General features: G+C 39.5%; 1 protein-coding gene across 1 annotated transcript in view; it reads left to right on the top strand.

Annotated features, from left to right (window-relative positions):
• Positions 1-22,166, top strand: part of COL4A1 (collagen type IV alpha 1 chain) — a 128,528-nt gene that overhangs the window by 42,857 nt on the left and 63,505 nt on the right. The window contains exon 2 of the mRNA XM_054390955.1: positions 13,671-13,721. Within this exon, the coding sequence (XP_054246930.1) occupies positions 13,671-13,721 (51 nt within the window). The remainder of the gene's footprint in view (positions 1-13,670; positions 13,722-22,166) is intronic.

Below are 22,166 nucleotides of genomic sequence, written 5' to 3'. Positions count from 1 at the left end.
TCCATTTAGTTTAGTCTTTGGTTACTGATTTTGAGACAAATTGCTCTTCAATAGATATACTTACTTGCAGTGCAAAAAGGTACACGCCATTTGTGAGTGAGAATGTTTTCTGGGCTGAAAAATCTAATTTGTATAGGAAGAGCTAACATTATAGTTTCTGCCAGTGTGAACATTCTGGTGTATTTATGTTGTGATTTGCATTGCCTTTCTCTGAACTCCTTTATGCTGTAAGGCTCTTAAATAAGAACACCTCAAGTGTGGATTTAATAGGACAAAGTATGAGATTTTTAGACCACCTAATTTGCACCTAAGTCACCCTTTCTTCCCATGGAAATCTGAAGGTCATCAGATGAACGAGTAAGACAGAAACATTCCTAAAGGGGTATGATCTATCCATTCCCTATAAGCCTAAAGCACACGAATGCCCTGAGTTCTTCCAAGTAATGCAAGTCATTGGTAGCTTTTACATACCAGTGTGGCAATAATGCTGCTTATCAGGTGCCAGAAGATGTAGACTCTTCTCCATAGCTCCTAATTCCATAAAATTGCATTTCATGGCTGTGGTAAAGCTCATCTTCATTCTTTTTTTGAAGTCAGGTGTAAGCGATTTATAAACCATCATAAACTATGGGTACGCAAGTGTGTTTGTGAAAGAGAGAGGCTGTTGCTCACTGAGGGAAATATTTCCTTGCTTAGGGCATTGCCTGTGCACTATCTAGAGCCAATACCTTGCTCCAGATGTGAGGTGCTGCCTCAGCCATGAGGCATTATAAAGTTCTTGCAAAGGGAACTTGTGAACTGAAACAGTGATTGGGGGCTGATTCTCAGTTATCTGCTGGATTGCTGACCTTTGCAGGTAGTCTGATGTTTGGGGTTTGTTTGGGGCATTTTTTAAATTCTGCTTGTGTTCTTATATTTAGATCCCTTCTTTAAAAAACAGCACTACATGGTCAAGCCTCTGAGTATTACCACCTTGTGCTTCTCAGAAATAATCGAAGAGGCCTTTGGGATCATTTGTTGCAATAGCACATGAAAGAGAAAGCCCTTTTTTGTCCTTTGGGTAGTCTACGTGCTTCTGGGCAGTAGCCAAGTCTTCACTTTTTTAGTGAGCAAGGGCTTTTGTAAAATCACAAGCTTTGCATTTGCGTTATGTATCTCTCGCAAGTTGGGACGCTTCAACAGCCAAGGTTGTAACCATCTGGTGTCTTTAAATATGAAGCAATGTCCTTTGAAATGTAACTAGAAATGAGTGAAGTGTTTCTGGAGTGTGCAGTCTTTAGGAGAAAAGATACTGCTGTGTCTTGAAGAGAAAGCAGCTCATAGTCAATGACATCCTTGGCAGGAGCAAAACACAGCATTCATCAGCCTATTTAGGAGCAGAGAAAGCAATGTTTCCCACTATGGCTTTTTAGGAGTAGAAACAGATAAATGACTGACAATTTATTGCAAAATGTATTAATTTAACTGCACTGAAGTTGTAAGTTGGAGCTTAAGAGAAGATACCTGGATAGATCGTTGACTGCCAATTTTTAAAATACTTGAGAAAAGTACATAGGGTAAACTTCTGGTATGATTTCCAGTCTAAAGGTTGTGGCAAGATTATAATGCAAATGCTCCTAAAACAGATTTCACCTTAAGAAAATACTCCTCCAATGTTAGGCCTCACTCATGATGCTGCAGTTTTTAGAACTGGCTGTCTGCAACAACTGGCAGTCTTTCACTAGAGCAATTAAATGCAGCTTTTTTACTGTAGCAGTGGTATTGCTGTAGGATGAACCTGTCTGGAAAAGCTTGGAGATCTGTGGGGAAGAAAAGTGGGTTTGTAAAATGAAATTTTGTGTTTATTTTGTCTGGCTGCTAAGTAGACTAAACACACTACATGATTTTAAAATCCTATGTTTGACAAGGATGTTGAACTCCTGTGGTTGCAACTGCTGTTTCCAGAGTATCATAAGGTTCTTAAAATGTATGAATTAATTGCTCATTATGGCAACCTTATGACTCTTTGTTGAGTCTGCTTGCCAGAGTGATGCTATCACTGTCATACCTGTCTCCTCTTCCCAATTTTATTGAGATGAGTGAGCTAACTTCCTATCTAGTATTGTGAAATATGAATAATGTATTTTAAATTGTTTATATTCATGATTATTAATTTATTATTTGTCAGGTGAGGTTCCTTTTAGAATAAAAGAGAACATGAAATAAGCATTCTTTTAATCAAGAAATTATTTAGACAGTTCTGATAAGTTCATGAAATAAAATTTACATACGATCTAGTTAAATTTGATAGTCTTTAAATACTCCATCTGACAGAATCCTCCTGGGAGGTTTTTAATGACAAGTTGTATATACCTGCAGTATGCCATGGATGTGAGTGGGGACTTCCCTCGAGGTTTTCCTTGCAGAAGCTGCAGCATTTGACAGATAAGACTACAGAACCATTTAAAGGTCCTCCTGTCCAACTCCCCTGCAATCAGCAGGGACATCTTCAACCAGAGCAAATTGCTCAGAGCCCCAACCAACCAGACCTATAATGATTCCAGGAACAGGGCATCTACCACCTCTCTGCATACCTGGGCCAGTGTATCACCACCCTCAGTGTAAAGTATTCCTTCTTTCTGTCTTGTCTGAGTCTCCCTCTTTAGCTTAAAACCGATCCTACTGAAATGTCTGTCCCCATAGGGGCAATAGTCTTGGTAACAGGATGCTGCACCACCTCTTGTCAGACAGGGCTGTTTATTGGGGATGTTCATGCCATGCAGATACAGTCACAGCTTCAGGGGCAACTCGAGGGCAGTGGTCTGTCTGTGCTGAGGAATTACTTTCAGTGCATTTGCGGTGCCCTTGCTGCAGGTACTGCATAGCCACATAAAGCTACATAGTTTCCTAAGTCATGCAAAATCTGTCCCAGAGAGGGCTGTCTCAGGGAAGGGGAGCAGAGGACAAAGAAGGAGGAAATGAACACTGTTCATGCGCTGCATGTGATGTGGAGACAGGAGGCCTCCTGGGCAAGATCCAGCCCATGGTAATTGTGTTAACCTGTGTGTACACACAAGCTCTGCTGGTGACGAATTACACTGTGAGAGGGTGTAAATGGGGAATTAGGAGTTGCATAAGCAAAAATGCAGTACTCGTAGCCCACCCAGAAGAGAGCCATGCTCAGGTAGCATGGCTTTCTAAACGCAGCACTCTGTGTGTCTGTGCGGAATTGTACGTCACCCGGATTCCTTCTCTGGGCCCAAGCCTAGAAGTTGAGTTTATCTTGTGCTTTTCTCACATTCTTTGGTTTGCATCCCAACTAAGAGGATTTCGCCTCTCCATTTATTTAGTCTAGGCAAGGATGGATGAGGAAGAAGTTCTTTGCTTCCCAGCGCTGTGTTGTTTTAAAGCTGTTACTTTTAAATATATTTGTTTATGTTGATGTTCTTGTTTATCAGCTAAGGGAAAGGAAAGCACCACTCATGGACTTGCTGTAAACATTTGCAAAATCACTTCCCTGGCTTCCTGCATATCCCTACTGAGGCATCTCCTTTGCTTTCAGGTTTACAGAAAAGGTTTGAGGATAGTTTGGGTGCTGGAGAACTGTGTCTGCCCTGCAGACTTGCTCATCCATTATGCTCCCCAGTGTAAAAGGGGCTTGCAGGGGCACAGTGAGTACTGGTTACTGAAGGGAAGACTTAGCAATGGTAGTGGACAGCGTAGCAAAGAGGTTGCCTCTCCATACAGGCAGTGGCTCCACAGCCACAGAGATGGTCCTGGGCCCTTCATGGCCCATGGTGGTATGTGTGGGCCAGCTCTGTGGGTGGTTACTGCCATGGCTAGGCTGCCATACTGTTGTAACTCTTGATGCCTAAAACGCCAGCTGCACATTCGTGTCCTGCTAACCACAGTGGGAAATGAAACTGTAAGCACAGAAGCAGGGCACTTACGTGGCCATTAGGAAGGATATTTTTATTCTCCACCTTTTGAAAAATTGTCCCCCAGCAAAGGAGCTTGGCTTGTGGCCATGCTGATGTGTTTTGTCTTCCTGCCAATGGGCCAGGCTGGGCCCAAGCTATGGGCATGAGGTTTTGGTCTGGCAGTGACAGCCACCTCTTCTTTTGTACCCCAGTGCTGTTTGGAGAGGGCCACTGTACGTGAGAGAAGAAGGGATTCTGCCATGGCAGTTTCCTCTCAGCCTGGTTCTGCCTCTGGCCTGAGTCAGGGGAGGACTAGGAAGTAGAGGTATCTGGGAGGGTCTGCACTGCTTGCCAGTGTTGTGTTTTCCCTGGCTGCTGGAGCCATTCTGGGGCAGGCTTTCACCTGCACCAAGCACCCATTCTCCAACCTATTACAGGGAGCCTTGTGATTGTGAAAGCAGGGATGTGTGCTGGACAACAAAAGGCACAGAGGCCAGAGAAGCTACAAGACATTTCTGGAAAGCAGTTCAGCCTCTGATGGTGTGGGTGCACTGAGAGGACAGCAAGGAGGCTGATGTCATCAGTGGTCTGCTGGCAGAAACAGCAGTTATGGAACACCACCGTAATGACACCATTTCCATCTTGCCAGGCTATGGAGGGATCCAGTCTTGTACCTCTCGTAGGTGATGGAGGTGGTTGTGCAGATCCATCCTGAAAAGTGTCAAGAAAAAACAAACTTGCAGTATTTGTTTCAGACTGTAATTGCTCTACCTCATTGATGAGAATGAAGTTTGATGTTTGATTTCCCTTCAGCTTATATGCAACTTATATACCTTGAAAGTGCTAATGCTAGTTACACTAAAAAGACAAGCTAGAAGGCAGAGTGTTTGCATCTTTGTCATGCAAGGTGAGGAGCAGTTTGCTTTATAAGCTCTGAAGTATTTGTATATGAGGCAGGTGGTAAGCTCTGCAACAGCAGTGGTGGTTCTGCAACAAGTTTTCCTGTCCTCCCCTCAGATTTTAAGTTAGCAAGGTGAGGAATGGGAGCTTCTCACCTGTATCACCTGGCTCCAGTTTGCTCATTCACGAAGTAGAAAAGTAGGATGGGGATTATTTGAAATGATTATCATAATCAGATTTAGGAAGGGTCATGCCCTATGAAATATATTCCTGAAAGTGCTTGTCTCTGGATGTCAGAAGGTCCTGGACTATGTTCTAAACCTCAGATATTGATGAAGTAACACCAGTAGCTGTTACACCAGAAGATCCTACTGGTACCTGGATTTTTTTTCACTTACTTGAAAATGTAACTGAAAGCAAGGTTCTTAAATAGGGTACAAAACTGACTGGACTGATACTCAGGTGGTAAATACTGTATCCTCTGCTTGCTGGAGGCAAAGCAAGTATCTGTCAATCTGTGGAAACAGACCTTCTAGAAGAGAATAATGATGGGAGGCTTTATATGTTAATGCAATTAATATTCACAAACAAGTTATCTGCTTTGAGCTCTGCAGAACTAAGTGGTATAATGTGATACTCTGAAAATTTCACTAAGTAAGCAAATAGCTTGATTGTTGCCAGAGCTTCCTGTAAAAGAATGGACTTAGAGGAAACAGTTGCTTTACATGTCATTTTTGTCCAAATATGGAACAACAGGAATAACTTTATACTTCCTGTGAACTAACTGGAAGCCCCCTGGTTTTGCATTGCTTTGTGAAAATGATGTTCACATCACCAACAGGAAAGTCATGTTCACAGAGCATCTTTCAGGGGACTCCCATGACCCTACCTCCAGGACAGACCCCTGGGGAATTTGGAAAAGAATGTGAAAAATGAGGCCCCAGCAACAAAACATTTTGGCTCTAGCAATCTGGTATTCTTTTGACTAAGAAGATGTAACTTCTTTTTTTATTTTTACATATTTTTAGTGAAGTACTTCCAGCTGATGCCGATTTACAAAATATTTTCTAAGACAATTAATATTAAGCATGTAAAAATTAATTAATATTCCCTTGAGTGGCTAAAGAACACCTAAGATCTCTGATAAGAATCTGTGGTTTGTCTGCAATTTTGTATGAACATCCTGTAGGATTCTGGTAAAGCTAAAAACAACAACAAGAAAACAACCCTCACCCACTGCCAAACAGAAAAAAAATGCTGCCAAAAGCTACAAACAGCCTCCTATGTCCCAAGATGCATTTTTTCTCTGATTGAATTTTACAGAGGGTTTCTTAAAATCAGTTGATTTTCTGAGTATTGTACAAAGCTTTCAAATAACACCAGAGCTGAATTATAATTAGTAAAATTTCTTTTTGCGTGGTAGTGAAAGCTCAAACACTAATTTACGATTCTTTTCAGGTATTACCTGTATGTTAATTTGGGACTTGCTTAAAGTTTTTCTCAGTCTGGCAGGGATACTTAATTGGTGCACTGACATACTAGTAACCATGAAGTACCGCTTTGTAAGGTTTTTACAGGAGCTTTTTTATCTGGTCTAAAGCTATCCCTCGAAGATTTATCAGGAGAACAGCACCGCAGTGACAGAAATAAGTGGGGACCACTTCTGCTTCCTTCTGATCTATTCAACCTACATCAACCTACAGCTAGAGAAGGTCATCAGGAGAATGAGTATTTTAATTCTGCTTATCCATGCAAGGTTTAATGAGCCTGTGGAGATTATGGGGTTGCACTTACTTCTATTGCTGAAAGTAGGCATTTAGTGTCATTTGAGATATTTACATAGGCCTGGCAGATCTGGCAGAGATGACTTGAGACCTAGGGGGCACCTCTTCCCACCTGGCCTGGTGTCTGGAGGCAAGTGGTATGCTACAGGATATCTTGAGTGCCACTCTTTGCATTGTGAATACTGGATCTACAGAAATGGAAATGACAGTGATTGCTGACTAGAGCTGAACTTAGTTTGGTGACCTAGAAGGTGAAAGCTGTAAAACCAATAAGCCTTCCTTTGGTTCAGGGAATTACCTGAACAGTCATAGTTGATGTCTACCCATGATTTTCTGGGGAAGAAAAAAAAAAGCAACAGATAAGCTGCCAACCTCTTTTTTTTTTCTTTTTTTTTTGAGAAGGGGAGGAGCAAAGACTGGAGTTTGCTGACATTGTAAAATCATAAATGTTCCCTTTTGTCTATTATTTATCTGTCTGTAGACATCTGAAATTGAGTGGTTTACAAATTACAGGAGAACTGTGCTCAGTTTCTGTTCTCTGTTTTAAGTCCTGAAAATGAGGGCATGGCAATGTGTCTTTTCCTGAACCCTTCTGAAGACTGAAGGTCAGATCTGCTTTGTATCAACTACTTTAAGGGACAAACTTCCCACTCTTCAGACATTTTACCAAATCTAGGCACTTAGCACAGGCATTGCTAACAGCAGTTACCCTTGTCCCAGCAGAGGCTACAGGAGTGACCAAGGGTGAAAGACAATTCACTAAGTCACTCTTGAGAAAAAAAAAAATAATTTCAGAGACTTTTTTCCAGGAATGTTTAAATAGTACAGGTTGGCTTTTCTGATTTTTCTTCATTTACTATGAGCTAAGGAAATAAAACCTGGACTCACAAAGGAGCTGCTCTTTCTTGATGTTTCAAAGATGCCCATGTTCAGTTCAGTGAGGATTTTTGAATCCAGTTGTTAGCTTACATATGGGTACCTCTGTACCAGCCAGTGCTTGAGAGCTCTACTGTCACGCTTCATCAGTGCAGTTTCAGGCTCAGCTATCCAGTGCTTGTGGAGGCAGGATGAGAGTGAGTGGAAATGCCTTTGTACTCCAGTGCTTTGGACTGTCATTAAGGAAGGAAGATACTCATGTTCTCATCTCTGATCTAATAAGGTTTCAGTGTGCCATGTGAAATTACATCATTTCAGTGGGAGAGAGGGGGTTGTTTTTTCCACAGCACAGCAGGTTTCCTTGTCTAGGAGCAGCAAGCTCAGACCCTTTGAGGCAGAAGACAGTGTATGGTAGAACAACTCTTAAGTCTGACTCAAACACTTCATGCAAAGCTGCGTTTAGGAGAGTGACTTTGAGGTTTTGTGGTTGGTTTGGGTTTTTTTAAATAATGGCAAAGAAAAATGATTTACTTACACTGAGCAGTCAGTTTGTTTTGCCAACATTTTTGCAAATATGTTTTAAAACCCTAGTTTGGGCAGGACAAATTTAATTTCCCCCACAGAGTTCCTGCCAGCCAGTATATCGATATGTAACTTAACCTTTCAAAAATAACATTTAAAAATGTACTTGTAGTTAATACATGTGTTAATACTAATCTATACCTTGTTACTGTTGGATAAACAGAGTAGGTGTTTTAATAGGTGAGAGTTCTTTGTTCTTGCAAATCGCAACTTTTATCCTTTTGTTTAAAACCAATATGGTTAGATATAGAAACAATGAAGCTTTTCATCCTGGCATGTTTATTTAAGAATAAAAAAGGATTTTATACTGTCCAAGTGGAGCCATCTGTTTCCATAATCTAAAGTAAATCTAATAGTACAAAGACAAATAACTAAATTTTGCTAACTTGCTATGACAGTCTGGATTCTTTTGTTATCCTCTTTGTTTTAGCCAAAGGTAAATCATATTTTTTTTTAAAAGTACTAATAGACTGCAAAGTCAGCTAAGAAAAATATTGAAGCTAACTGAAATATAGAAGTGATTTTCCCTAATGGTGCTTAAGGTAGAAGAGAGCAGTTTGGCTAATTCAACACAGTTATATCTAAAGGGTAAAGACAAGAATAGTAATACAGCGAGGGAGCTATTTTGACATTCTGAAGAGAGGAGAAAGTATGAGAGGAATGTGAGATAAGTGTCCTGCAGTTGGTATCACCTCCCTATTCCTGTATTTGGTGGGATGTGAAACTGAAGACTTTATTGATCCAGCTTGTCAGCTACATGATTTGTACATACATGTGTTTAGGAAGAAGTGCAGAGCCTGCTACACAGGGATAAGTCTTGGCCTTCCACTTTGAGACAAGGTTAGTGTAGGGGTGGAATGGAGTGGATTTTGTGGAGGGAGGAGATTCAGACTTAAAGCTCTTGCTGTCAAACAACAATCCCATTGGCATTGCTATTCTTGGTGTTTCAACTTGAAACATACTAGAATTCAGCTCAAACTGGGGTTTTTAGTAAAGCAATGCAGAGTGGGAAATCTATGTTGTTTCATCAGAAAACATCATCAGTTTGTCATGTCTGAACAGAAAATGTCATTTTGTAATGAATGAATCATGAGATAATTATGATTTTTTTAAACTTTTTGAAGTTTAAAAAATCAGAATCAGAAACATAATGAACATTCAGAGAATTTTGATACCTGTGCTAGTCTCACCAGTTACCTGTTCCCAGGATTTTCAGTCATTTGAAAAACATTGTATTTTGGGTAGAAGTGACAACATTCCCTGGGATAAAGTTTTTAACACCAACAGAGTTAAGTAAACAGTGAGAATGTTACTACATTTCTACCTTAAAGAATGTGCTTTATGGGGTAATACTTGAACTTAATTGATACCTGTGCCATTAGCCTAAGCTGGTAGGCAACTCAACAGCTGAAACTCAGCAAGCAGTCTGAGCTGATGTTGTGGGAAAGAGAACTACATTTTTTCTTGAAAAATGCACTTCAGTTAGGGAGTGGAGCTTCCAAGAACTAACTTGGCCTTTGTATTTTTTTGAGATCTCTGTAGCCTCCAGAAATGGTGCATGTCCAAATACGGCAGTCCTCTCCCTCCTAGACTGCTCCTCTGGCTGGCTGCATTCGTTCCTATGTGAGTTCCAAGCAGTAGTTCTGAAATGCCAGGAAAGTAGTTGGACATGGAAAAACAGGGCAAAATGCAGCAAAAGTCTGTAGTTATGATCTGACAGATGTCTTACAGCCTGAAATGCAAAGCAGAGTTTCCTCCATCTGCTGCAGGAACTTTTAGCAGCTTTCTCAACTCTGTCACAGGGCTTTAGTACTTGTAAGACTCGGACTGTGATTGGTGGAAGTTAGAGGTCTGGGTTGGAACTTCCATTCATTAGCAGCACTTTTTAGAACTATATGTTAATATGATAGTAAATTAATCACTGTCCTTTAGTCAAATGCTCAACTTGTGTGTAGTACATTCATATGCATAATCCTGGAGGGATGTAATCTTTTTATAGTTTAATACTGATTTGCTAGTGTGAATCACAAAGCTTATCAGTTGCAGACAGTCTGGGAGAATGAAGCAGAACGGAAATGCTTGTCAAAAAATGAAGCAATTTATATTGCTAAAATGAGCCTCTGCTTCTGGGCTGGCTGATACTTTGTGGGAGGAGCAAGATAAAATTAGTGTCTTCAAATACTATATGAGACTCTGGCCTGTGGTGCAAGTGAGCTCTGTCTGTTAGAAAACTGCTAGCCTACCATATAAACTAGATGAAGTATTATAGTGCACCTGGCCATATTCTTTGGATTAGTTCTGTCATTGGCTTCTAGACAAGGGGTAAAGAGCCTGCTTTTTCATCATCCCCTGCAGATGATGCTTCCTGACCAGCACCATTCCTTCATTATTTTGGCACTTGGGGGACAGCAGTAATTGCTCTGAGCTCCATATGGTTCCGGGGGAAGGAATTGTTTCAAAGAGGACGTCTGGGAGATAGGAAGAAACTTTTTCTCTTCATTTGTCAATTATCTGTAGTCAGGTGTGGTGGGAAATCATGAACTGGGTGCTTTGTGTCATGAGACTAATTTAAAAATCATAAAAGTTTAGATGCATGGTATCAACTTACTTACTCTGTGATGATTATCTTTATTACTTCAGGGTGAAGTTTCCCACTTAAGACCTGAAAGTGTAAGGTTCTTGAGTCATTCCTAAGTGACTACCAGAAATGCAGATCTCCGTGTTCACAATTCAGAAAATACTCAGCTAAATTTCTAATGCTTTCCAAGAAATTAAGAGCTTTTGCTACACTGTGTCAAATTCTGTCCATAATTTTTAGCCCTCTGTATCCATTTTTCTTTGAATTTCCCCCCTTGTTTCCATGAACAGCCTATAGTCCTTTCTGCTTGCTTCCACCTCTGTTGCTTGGTTCTCCAAAGTGTGTTTTATTTCCATTGAAAGCAAACATCCAAAATAGGTGAGATGGGTTCCAGACCAGAAGTTCCTGTTTCTTGCTGTTGAATAAAGGGAGACTAGTCACTGGTAGAGATGTTTGTACCTATACTGAGTTCAGTGAACCCAGACACCGATTCTTGTACCTGCTGTAACCATCCTTCTCTTTCTCTGTTTCTCACCCCATTAGTTAAATGTCCCTTTGGCTTCCTTAAGTTGGCCTTTGATTCCAGTTTATTCCAGTCTGACCCGCTCATCTTCTCAGAGTACCGAGAGGAAGAACCTCATACTTCCTCCTAGTATGTGCAGAGCGTTATCGCTTCCCTCAGACTCAGAAGTACGTTTTAGTAGCTGAGGATCATGCTATCATTGCTGGCCAACCTTATGTCCACCTGCAAAGGTTGTAGTCAGGGGTAGTAGAAGATGATGCTTCTGTAAAATAAAGGCAGAGTTTTGTAGTGCAGGTGGCCTGTTCGGGCATATCAGGCTGCTGTGCTTGCCTGCAAATAGGATCTTACGCAGTTATGCTCCCTGGTGCTCTGTACCTTCTTACCTTCTACACCTTGGGTTGTTCTAATCTGAGCTTTAAAAAACCCAGGAAAAATTAAATATAATGGTGTCATTTTTGGGAGCACAAAAAGAGACCTGAAAAAAGCAAATCTATTCTTCTGTTCAACGCTAAATTTAAGGACAAAAGCCAACTTAAAAATAAATAACAACATACTTAATTTCTAAAATGGTGCATGCTGAATAACAGGCTGAAGGAAATATGTGAGGATTAACCAGAAAACAGATGTTTACAACTATTCAACGACGTCTTTTAATTACATTCCCAGATGCAATTTAAACAGACTACTTCTGAATTTAAGGGATGTGTTGATAAAACTGATAACATTCTACATGATGCTGGAGGAGGAAGTATGAGCTGCAGACATGCATCCTCCAGCTCTGTTCTCATCAGGTCTGAAAAACTAGGAGCGGTCATACCGGGTCACATTTTGAAATGGGAGGCCCCATATTTTTCCAGGCATCAACCATGTACCACAAGGAGTAAAATGAATTATTTAGGGGGTAGCCTTTTCCCCCCGTGGTCAGCACTGAGTTGCTGTTGCAAGACGTGCTGGCATAATTTTCAGATCTAATTTGCTTTCTGCAGTTTATGATAAATACTCATTCTAATCAGTGTTAATTTTCATCTTTCTGTGCATTTGTAGTATAACATGGTAAAATGCTGTAATAATGTAAGGAAAAAAGCGATTATTTTTGCTTTGTGTGAATTTGGAGAACATCTGACTTCAAACAACAAATTCAGTGATTCTACATACATAAGAAAGGATCAATGGATCTCAGCAAAATCAACAAATTTTTCAGGAGCTGATACTTAAGTTTCATTGGACAGCTTTTGATGATTTACTTTGAAAGAAGTTTTTTTTTCCCAAGCAAAAATGTTACTGTACTATTTTACTTACTGGAGTGATTATATTTATTGGTCTTATTGGAGGTTTTCCAAGTTCAAAATGGATTAGGTACCTTCGCTCTTAATTTCCCAGGAGTACCAAGGTCCCAGCAGACTATGGAGCCCGCAGGTGTAAAGAGACTTGGCTCTGGAGAGGTGCTGTCCCTGACTGCACCTAGATAATGGCTTAGTGGGGCTGCTGAAGGATCCTCTGTGCGTTGCTGAAATATTCAGCAATACAAACATTCTGTTTGTTTTCCTCCTTGTGTGTTTCTGAGGGTCATGACAACACTGAAAGCAACTGACTGCTGAATAACCCACTGGCTGCTTCATGACTATGAGGAAGAAAAGTGGGGAGTAGCCCAAATGCACTTAAGTGCGTAGAAATAATTTGGTAATACAAAGTGACTGTCTATAAGGACTGGAAGCCTGGTGCTAGACATGGTCTGGCCAGCAAACATTTACAATTGCTTCCATACCTAATATTTAGCATTAGAACTACTGTGCTCTCTGGGGGCCTGTGGTTTGATATGATTTCATAAGGTATGTTCAGTATTAAGAGATCTCATGTTAAACACCAAAGGGTGTAGACAACATTTTCTGTGTTCTGGAAAGATATAAATCCCAGTTATGGTATTTTTCTGGTATTTTTCTCCTTAAATATAGAAGTTAAATCATGAACTGCAGTTTCACTATCCCTTTCTTCTCCAAGCAATGTCACATATTTACAGATAATATATGAATGCAAGCCATTTGTTAACAAACTGATATTAAGGAGGTGCTTCTATGACTGGATTGATTTTGATTTAAATATTAAATATTATATTGGGCTTTGAAAGTGTGACTATGGAATCCTAGAGGAGAATCCACTTGTTTTAAGTTGAGATGTTCATATTGCTAGATACAATATTCTATATGTGCATATATAATGTGCATATTCTATAAAACTGAATTATTTTTTAAATGGTGGCCCAAAAGACAATGATTGAGAAGTAACGTAACAGTTTTCTGGGGTTAAAAGCTATGGCAGGTTTTTTCAAGCCATCTTTTATTGGACTGTGGCTGAGACTATATACATATATATAAAGATACCAAAGTATTATGTTGGGCTTAAGTGAACATTCCCTGTGCTGACCAGCTTTGCAATCAGGGTGGTGCTGCTGACATCCCTGGCCCATGGCAGTATATTCTATCTGTCACTCAGTTCAGACAATTAATTCTCAATTTCTCTTTTATTTTCAGGGTTGTTCTGGTTGTGGAAAATGTGACTGCAGTGGAGTAAAGGGGCAAAAGGTGAGTAAATCAGCTTTCTCAACTTTATTATCTTGCTTATTTAAACCACACAGTCTGTATTCTACTGGGAGACAGGTAAGCCATTGGATTCAATGAACACTTGCACGCCTGAGGACATTGCCAAGGCCAGGCCATGTACCCTTCAGCAGGGTTTCCAGAAAGCAACCAGCTCAGTGTCTGCAGCAGCAGAGTGCAAGAGGTGTAGGAAAGAGCCAGATACCCTCACTGTGAGGTGAAGGCCCTATCCTGGTGCTTGGCCATGCCTTCCCTCTTTACCCATTGAGTGGGGTGGTAGCCTGGCACTCTCGCCTTTGCTACACCTCATCTCCGGTCTTTTTACTGGGTGGCAGGCTTGACATCCTGACTACCTCTGGAAGTGATGTGAGCAGCCCACTGTGCAGATTGCTCTCCAGGAAGGCTGTGATGCATCATGAGCAACATACCTTGACCAGGGTTAGCCCTAGGAGGCAATGACCTGCAATAGGAAGGAGGAGGTTAATAATCAACTTAAATACAGGCAAATGTTGCAGGTCAAGAAGAGAAAAACATAAAAATCAGATCTTTTTTACAGAACTTTACAAATGAGTTTTAGAGTTCCCATTCAGCTATGTAAACTTTATGTGTATGAAACAGAAAAGGCACTTTAAAGGCCTCTTTTAAAGCAGTAACAGTGAAGAAAAATATATTGCACTTAAGCATTCCATGAATTCCCTCTGTAAATTACTTGCTTTTGTAAATATTGTAGACATTCAATCACTCTCCTTATCTCTTCTAATTTGGCTGTAGAGATTTTAATCTACAATGTGTATTGTTGTGCATGCACATGTACTTTATATCTATCAGTTTAAATGAGTGTAAACGAAAGGTTGTGATTGCACTGAGAACATTTTTTGAGGTAGGTTGTTTAGGTCACCCAAACGATTGCTTAAAAGAGCAATGCAAATTTGTTACTTCTTTTGTGTTTGTGGGGGTTGTTTGGGGGTTTTTTGTTGTTAAATAAATACACATCTGGTGTTCTACATTGTCTCACATGTGATAGCTACAGATTTACAGATGGGGGTTTTAAGAATGTTTGTTGCTTGCTTTTCTTCAGTGTTTTCCAGAACAAGGAATGTAAATTACTTAATTGGAGACCCAAGTAAAGATAATTCTCTTTGTAACAGAACATAGATTAATTTGCGAGGCAGATGAAAACTGTCGAGATTCAAAACATCTTTTAGATGGTCTTCCTTTTTTAATGACCCATTAATATCTATTTAATCAAATAAAGCAAAGATTTGGGAATGGTTCAGAACTCTGAATTTATTCCTTGATACCTTGATCTTATTTTTCAGTAACAAGTACAAATGAATCATTACAGAATGAGAGATATTATGTTACAACTCTCTTGTTGTAAGCCATTAGTTTTCATTTCACAGAGCAGGCCAGCATCTTGTAACTAGATCATTTTTTAAAATGATAGTTTGGGAAAATGAATTGTATGAAAGCTTACACTTCATTTATTTCCAGCTGCAATCCTGACTCTCTTTGCTTAGAGCTCTTGCTACCATTTTTCATATTCATAGTCCAGTCTCAAAATGTTCTCTTTGAAAGAAATGGATGCTTGTCTGAGATTCTAGAAGCCAAAACTTCATCAGATTAATTAGGTTATTTGAAAAATGGAGAAGAGAGAAAAATATCTCTACACAGCAACAGAAGTCATACTAAATTACAGATCTCATGCTAACATGTCCAGCAAGTCAATGTACTCCACATTCTTCCTGATGGGTTTTCTCACAAACTTCTCTCACTTTAAATGTGCATAGTGAAATATTTGCATGCTTCTAGACTGTGGAGGAACTTTTAACTATTGACGGTAGGGATGTCTAGACAGGTGAATGAATTGTTACACCTAGAAAACAACATTCAAGGAAGGCATTTGAAGGCAATTTGGAATGAATTTAAAAGTTACTTGATGCAGATCAATATATATCGATTCTTCCTCATGATATTAACACTGGAATGTGTACTTAGGATTTTGAACAGAAAACAGAGTTTCATTAAAAGACGTCTTTCCCCCACCCTTTTTCTAGCCTAGTGCAGCTTTTCATCCTAATTCTTTACATTTCATGGCTGTCTAGAATAAGGACAGCCTACTATTCAGTTCCAGGGCTGAAGACAGAGTTGGAGAGGGAAAGCAAAGGAAGCATTCTTTCTGCTCGCCTCTAATATTTTTAGAAATGGCCTTTCCAACCAGTGCATTTGGATTTGAAACGTCTCTGCTAAACACACTGCCCACTAATGTGCACATCAGTAGTGGTAGCTGTCACCTGCACGTGAACACCGTTTAATCAGAGAAGAACTGATTGGAAAGACTGATCCAGAGGAGGAGCACCATACCCGGCTCTTGTAGTACCCCAGGAGATTATATTAGAGAACATCTGCTCTCCACTTCTCACGTAGCTGCTTGTGTGGGAAGCACACATGCCTTCTGCCCTGCACTATCCCCACAGCCAGCATGTTGCCTGCACTGGAAACTCTTGATCTGGTTTCCATGTTGTGCAGAAGTGCATAAATACTGAAGGGTCTTTTCCAATACACCCACACTCTTCAGCAGCATAACCACACCAGTTTACTGCTGTGGGAGCTTTGGCAGCTGGGGAAGTGGGTGCTGTGTTTACCCTTTAATGCCTTAATTATTAACATCTGGAGATATATTTCCTACCATAGTGTGGGAATAAGTTCCAGACCCTATGATTTGGGGGTGGGGTTTAATTAAAATACATTTGGTCAAATAATCATACTAATGATCTCAACAGAAAATGTGCTAGAAATAGTATTTGACTTAAAAGCTGTGAAATAACGAAGAAATATTACCCAACAGTATTTCAGACATGGAAGAGGGAGTTAAACTGCCGTATTTTTCTCTCTCATCTGAGAATCTTTTCATCAATGTGACCATTTGGATGGTCATATTTAGAATACATTCAATATGTTCTCTCATTAGACTGTTTCCATGAAAATTGCATCTCTATGCCAGACTCCTCTAAGATGACTCATACTTCATCAAGGGCATGTAATTGACAAAGTCTAAGGGTTTTCATCCCTTTCAGAAAATTTCAGAAAGTGAGTATAATTGCAACAGATGGCTCTTATCCCATAATGCCTTTATTATTACACTGAACATCAGGCTGATATTTTAAGCTATGTAACATCAAGTAACAAGTATTTGCCAAACAGAAGGTGCAGAAATTTTAGAAAAATATAATATTGCTAAAATAATACAATAATAAATAATACCTTACTGTATTCTATTGGATAGATTAGCCTAAGACATCTTGCTTTATTTCCTCTTACACTTTTTCTTTGGTTTTCTTCATAATAACTGGCTGTTCTTTCTAACCTTACTGAAGTGTGGGATCTGTTTAAACAGATTAGAGTTTTGAACGCTTGCCTACATTTTATTGGGTTACTCAGAAGTAGACAGAAGCTATGGTTTATCTTTTTTGGCTACCTACTTTTTGAGAACAACTTTAAACAGCTGTGGAGATAAACGCTAGCCATTAATGTGTGTAGAAAAACCACGTTAAGCATTTAATTACCATTTAAAACAAAGACTGTATAGAGCTGAGTAAAATTCTCCATGCACTGACTTTTTCCAAGAATGTTCATTCTCTCATTCATGGACATTTGCACTCATTTTACTCCATATCAGAAACATGTAGAAAAGGAGGTAATGCTGGAACTTTGCTGTAACTAATACAGAATGATTAATCTTCTAACACTTATCAGTTAGAATGCACTAAAGTATAAATTCTCACTCTTCAGCATAAATACCTTCTGATAATTGCCCTGTCCCAGAATTACCTGTTAAAATCACAGGGGTATCAAGTGTAATTTTATCATTGCACATGAAATACTGCACTTAAAAACAAAACAAAACAAACCCAACCAACCAACCAAACCTCCCAGGAAATTATGAAAGAAAATAGAAAATAATAATAATAGAATTAACTCTTTTGTCACTGCTACTTTTTGATTTTTTTTTGTTTGTTGGTTTGAGATGTAAAAAAACCCCAAACTTATCAAGCCATTTTATCTTGGCTTATTTTTGCTTGCCTAATTCTGGACTGTATCTGTATTACTCTATCTGCATAAAAATTACTTCTCTGTTTCTGATGATGGATACGACTTCCCTGTGTGAATTGACTATGCTGCACAAGTACACAAACTGGCTTTCCTTGTGCCGTTTTGAGTCTGGAACCCAGGTGGCTCTGCTGCTGGCTTAGCCTCACAGTCACTAGAACATCTCTATGGCCTCTCATCAACAGCAGCACTGATGAGTCTTTTCTGTCCTGTGCACTCATACAGTCTTAAAACTGGTTTTGCTGTCTGCAGATGATTGTGCTTCTCCATTTTGTTAGTGTGATGAAAAGTTGACTCTTACAGTCAGCTGCATCCCTGTATATTTGTTTTGCGTTGTTTAAGGTTTACCTGATTGGGAGGGCCTTCAGCGCTTTTCCTGTTGTTTTAGGTATCAAAAGATAAAGCAAAAATATTTGTGATATATATTGAGTTAAGATAATATAAAAACCCTTGTTGGAGAGAAGCTCTGGCAGTCAGGGGACAGATAACTATGAAGTATTTCTGAGTTTCCTTTACAATATGTCAGGGAACAGCAATCACTTCCCAGTGGAGCAAATCAGTAATCACTAGGTCTGTGCTTTTCATATTCAAGCTGTATGTCTTGACATTTTTAATCAAGAATGTTCATTTTTACATTCTCCAGTGTCACTATTTCACACTAGTGTTTATATTTGGTTTTAATCAGTTCTTCCATAGTTTTGCTCAGTGTTTCAAGTGGGTGCTGTACCAATTTACCTCATGCCTGTTCATGCCTGAGTTGGAAAGACTATGAACGGAGGACACTGAGGAAAGCACAGCTAAATTATACATCCCAGAGAGGTACATAAAGTTGACAACAGAGTTGATGGGCAAAGCGGGAGCAAAGATTGTAGTTGTAGTCTGAAAAGGGCTAATAGATAAAATGAAACCATCTAATCATTCCTAAAGAAAGAAATCAGAAGACTGTAATAAGCAAAGACAATAGTTATCAGCTGCAGATCTGATATTCTTCAAAGAGACTTGTGGTTTATAAATAGTTTCAAAAATCGGGCTATTGTCACAATGTTAGTGTCAATTCTGCAGTGATGGTAGTATTTTTTTATTGACCTCATTGAAAACATTTGGCCATATGGTGCTGGCTTAAAGGTTGGGCCAAGTTTCATAGAAATTCTCAAAACCACTTCCAGCAGAAACAATAGTGAAACTTGTAAGCATATATGCCTGAAATGAGACAGAACAGTAAGAAGCAGCATGAAAGTGGGATTTTCAAAAAGAAACCTGTATTAGCAGCTAAAAAGGTAATAGTGGAGTGTTTTATCACACAAGTTCCTGAACAGCTGGATAACGTCTTCAGTTTAGCCAAGAAAGCAGCTTAATATCACAGAAAAAGCAGGAACAGCTGAGAAAGCATTTTTTCAAGATGCTAAAATGGATTTACATTTCCTTTCAGGTAAATATAACACCCGAGAAAGTGTTACCGAATGATAAGCAAACTGAATTATAGACAACATAGTAAAGTCAGCTTACATGATGAAAATCATTATTAGCTTTCAGTAACAGGTAAAATATTCTCCTATATCATCTTTAGCACAGAAAAAAGCTAAATTAAGGTAAAGCCAAAGGAAAAGCAATTCAGACTCTCATCTGGTTAATCATGTTTCTGTCCCTTAGAATATTTGAGTGCAACTAGAATGGCAAAACCTACTCATAAATTTTGTAGCTCTTAAAGAAAACGTGATAACTTCCACTGAGTTCAGCTGGAACATTTTAAAATGTTTTGATATGCCAACAAAAATAATTCTCACCAAGGCTTGTGTCAAAGATCAGTGTGCACAGTTAAAATAAATACTGAGCTGAGCGAGTGAGTGAACACAGACATTGACATCAAATGGGATGTCCTCTCACTCTTCTCATTTGACACTGCTACTGACTGTAAACTGATGCAATAAAAGTATTTAATGTCTAGTTAGCAGAATAGCAAGAGCCTTGGGGGGGGGTGGGTGTGGGTTGGTGACCCTTAGTTTTGTTAGAACAGTTTGATGGACTGCTGAGCAAGGACTGAAAGACTCTGCAGAACTGCGAAACAAATGGTAACGTAGGGGAGGGACTCCAATGCAGGGGGGTGGCCTAAAGTGCCCTCTGACTTCAAGGTCAGGAGTTAGATGAAAAAAAGGAAAGAGTACCAAAGGCTGGTGTAGTGGATCAGTGAAGAGAAAAGCCAGTGCAGCTGCCACTTTTATCACCTTTAATGAAATTTGTGAGCTCAGGATGCAGTTGCAAATCTTCAGACTTACTTTCTGTCCAAAACTGTGGTGAGGCTGGAAGCTGGAAAGGTGGAAGCTGGAAATCCAGTATGGACACAGGCAGTCTCATGAAACTCGTCCAAAGGGATCTCATTAGGAAGATCTAAGTATTAAATGCAAAAAAATTATTTTGAAGGCAAGGCATGGGAACCGAGGGACACTGTTTACGTCAGGAAAAAAGGAAAAGGATAGGGCTTGGAAAAGAGAAGCTCTTCAGATGCAGAAGTGCAAACTTTTGACAGCAAAGCTGCCTTCGCACCCTGCCTGTCACAGGGCCCAGCCAGCAGTCAGACGAGGGAAGCGCCGTCCCCCCCGTGTGACAGTCACAGCCTGGGGCTGTGTCACTTGCCGCGCTCTCCTCTGGGTGGCACTCCGGCACCACGGATGTCGTCTGAGCTGACAGGCTTGGCAACGCGCGTCTCTGCCTTTTTTGTTTGTTTTGTCAGAAATAAAACCTTAAAGATACCTGCTATGCTGTATACCGCCAGCTGCTGGTTGGCATTCACTGACAAGTAACCTGATGTCAGATCAAGTGTCAAAATAAAGACAATAGTTGCTTTCATTATTATTAACAATCTTTGTTAACTTAGTTGCTTTAGGCTGAAAACTAAGGGGGTACTACCAAAAAAATTACACTGTAGCATCTGTTCTCTATCAGATCTGTGTGATCAAGAGATTCTAGAAATTAAACCGAAGAATCACTGGTTTATACTTTTGAGACACAACATTATCTACATTGTTTTATTTTCATTGTAAAAAGCCAGAAGCCCAAACATTCCCTACAGCTTTTGTGGAAAGATACTTTATTCCTATGCAGATTTCAAAATATTTCAAACTTTGGGAATGCCATTTCAAACCTAACTTAAAAAGCAGCTAGAAATAGCACTCCCTATAACAGTACTGTCTGTCATGTTCTCTTTAGCAGATGAGCTACTTCATTATGAGAACTTTATTGCAGTCTGTACTGTTTAGGACCAGCTGCCCGTGTTTTTACTATTTATGGAAGAGATTATTTTCTGTAAATAAGTCCATGACAAACCTTTGGCAAGAAAAGAAAACTTGCATGTAACGTCACATTTTGTTCCAGGTCTAGGATCCGAACAAAAATAAATTACAAAAACCTGCAAAGTTCAAGACCTTTTTTCTTTTTTCTGCTGTTTCATCTTTAAATGTGAGCCTTAAACAATGCCAAATGCAAACAAATGCTAAATAATTTTCACTAATGAAGAAGGAAGGGTGTGGAGCATTTTTACCCCTTATATTCTTGGACCTTCAACACTGGAAGTGATTTAACACAATGTGCAATAAAACAAAGGAAGAGTTACTCAGACCTAATGAGTTCAACAGATGATTAGAAGGGGTGGGAAATATAGCACCCTTCTGATTCAACCTGTCTCCAGGTAATAGAATTTCCTTTTTTTTTTTTCCTAGTAGTATAAATGCAGCTGTCCTCTTCCCTCATGGTTCTTTGAGGTTCTTCTGTTCCCCAGGGTGACAATAACTGATGGGAAAGGGCTCCTTGACCCATGTCTGATGTGGAACAAAAAAAAAGAAAAGAAAGGTTGGATATAGACCATGCACACCTTTGGTAAAAGGTTTGTGTGACTTGCTCTGACATCATGAGTTCTGTGGATTATTATTTTTATTATTATGATTTTTTTTAATCAAGAAAATTTTAAACACAAAGACAACTGCATACCTTGGTGTTAAGTTTTGTGCAGGCAGACTCCCACAGCTGGAAAAAAAAAATCACTTTTTGTCTATTTGGTACTGGTCTCTGTTAGTCTTATTGTCAAATTTGCCCTCAATTATTATTTGAGGTAGACTACTCCTGGCTTAGAAAATATTCAAACCAGGGGTGCTGCATGTTATTTTATGGCAATGACTAAAGGGTGCCCCAGTAACCTTCAGTGACTTTTTCTGGGTTTTTGGGGTGTTTTTTTGTTTGTTTGTTTTTGTTGGTTTTTTGTGTTTTTTTTTTCCTTTTTTTCTCAAATGGAAGTAAACCAAGCAAATCTTCTAAATAATAGTTTGCTGT

Source organism: Indicator indicator, chromosome 1 (genome assembly GCF_027791375.1).
Source record: "Indicator indicator isolate 239-I01 chromosome 1, UM_Iind_1.1, whole genome shotgun sequence".
NCBI classification, from domain to species: Eukaryota; Metazoa; Chordata; class Aves; order Piciformes; family Indicatoridae; genus Indicator; species Indicator indicator.
This window is presented reverse-complemented; position numbering and strand designations above follow the sequence as displayed.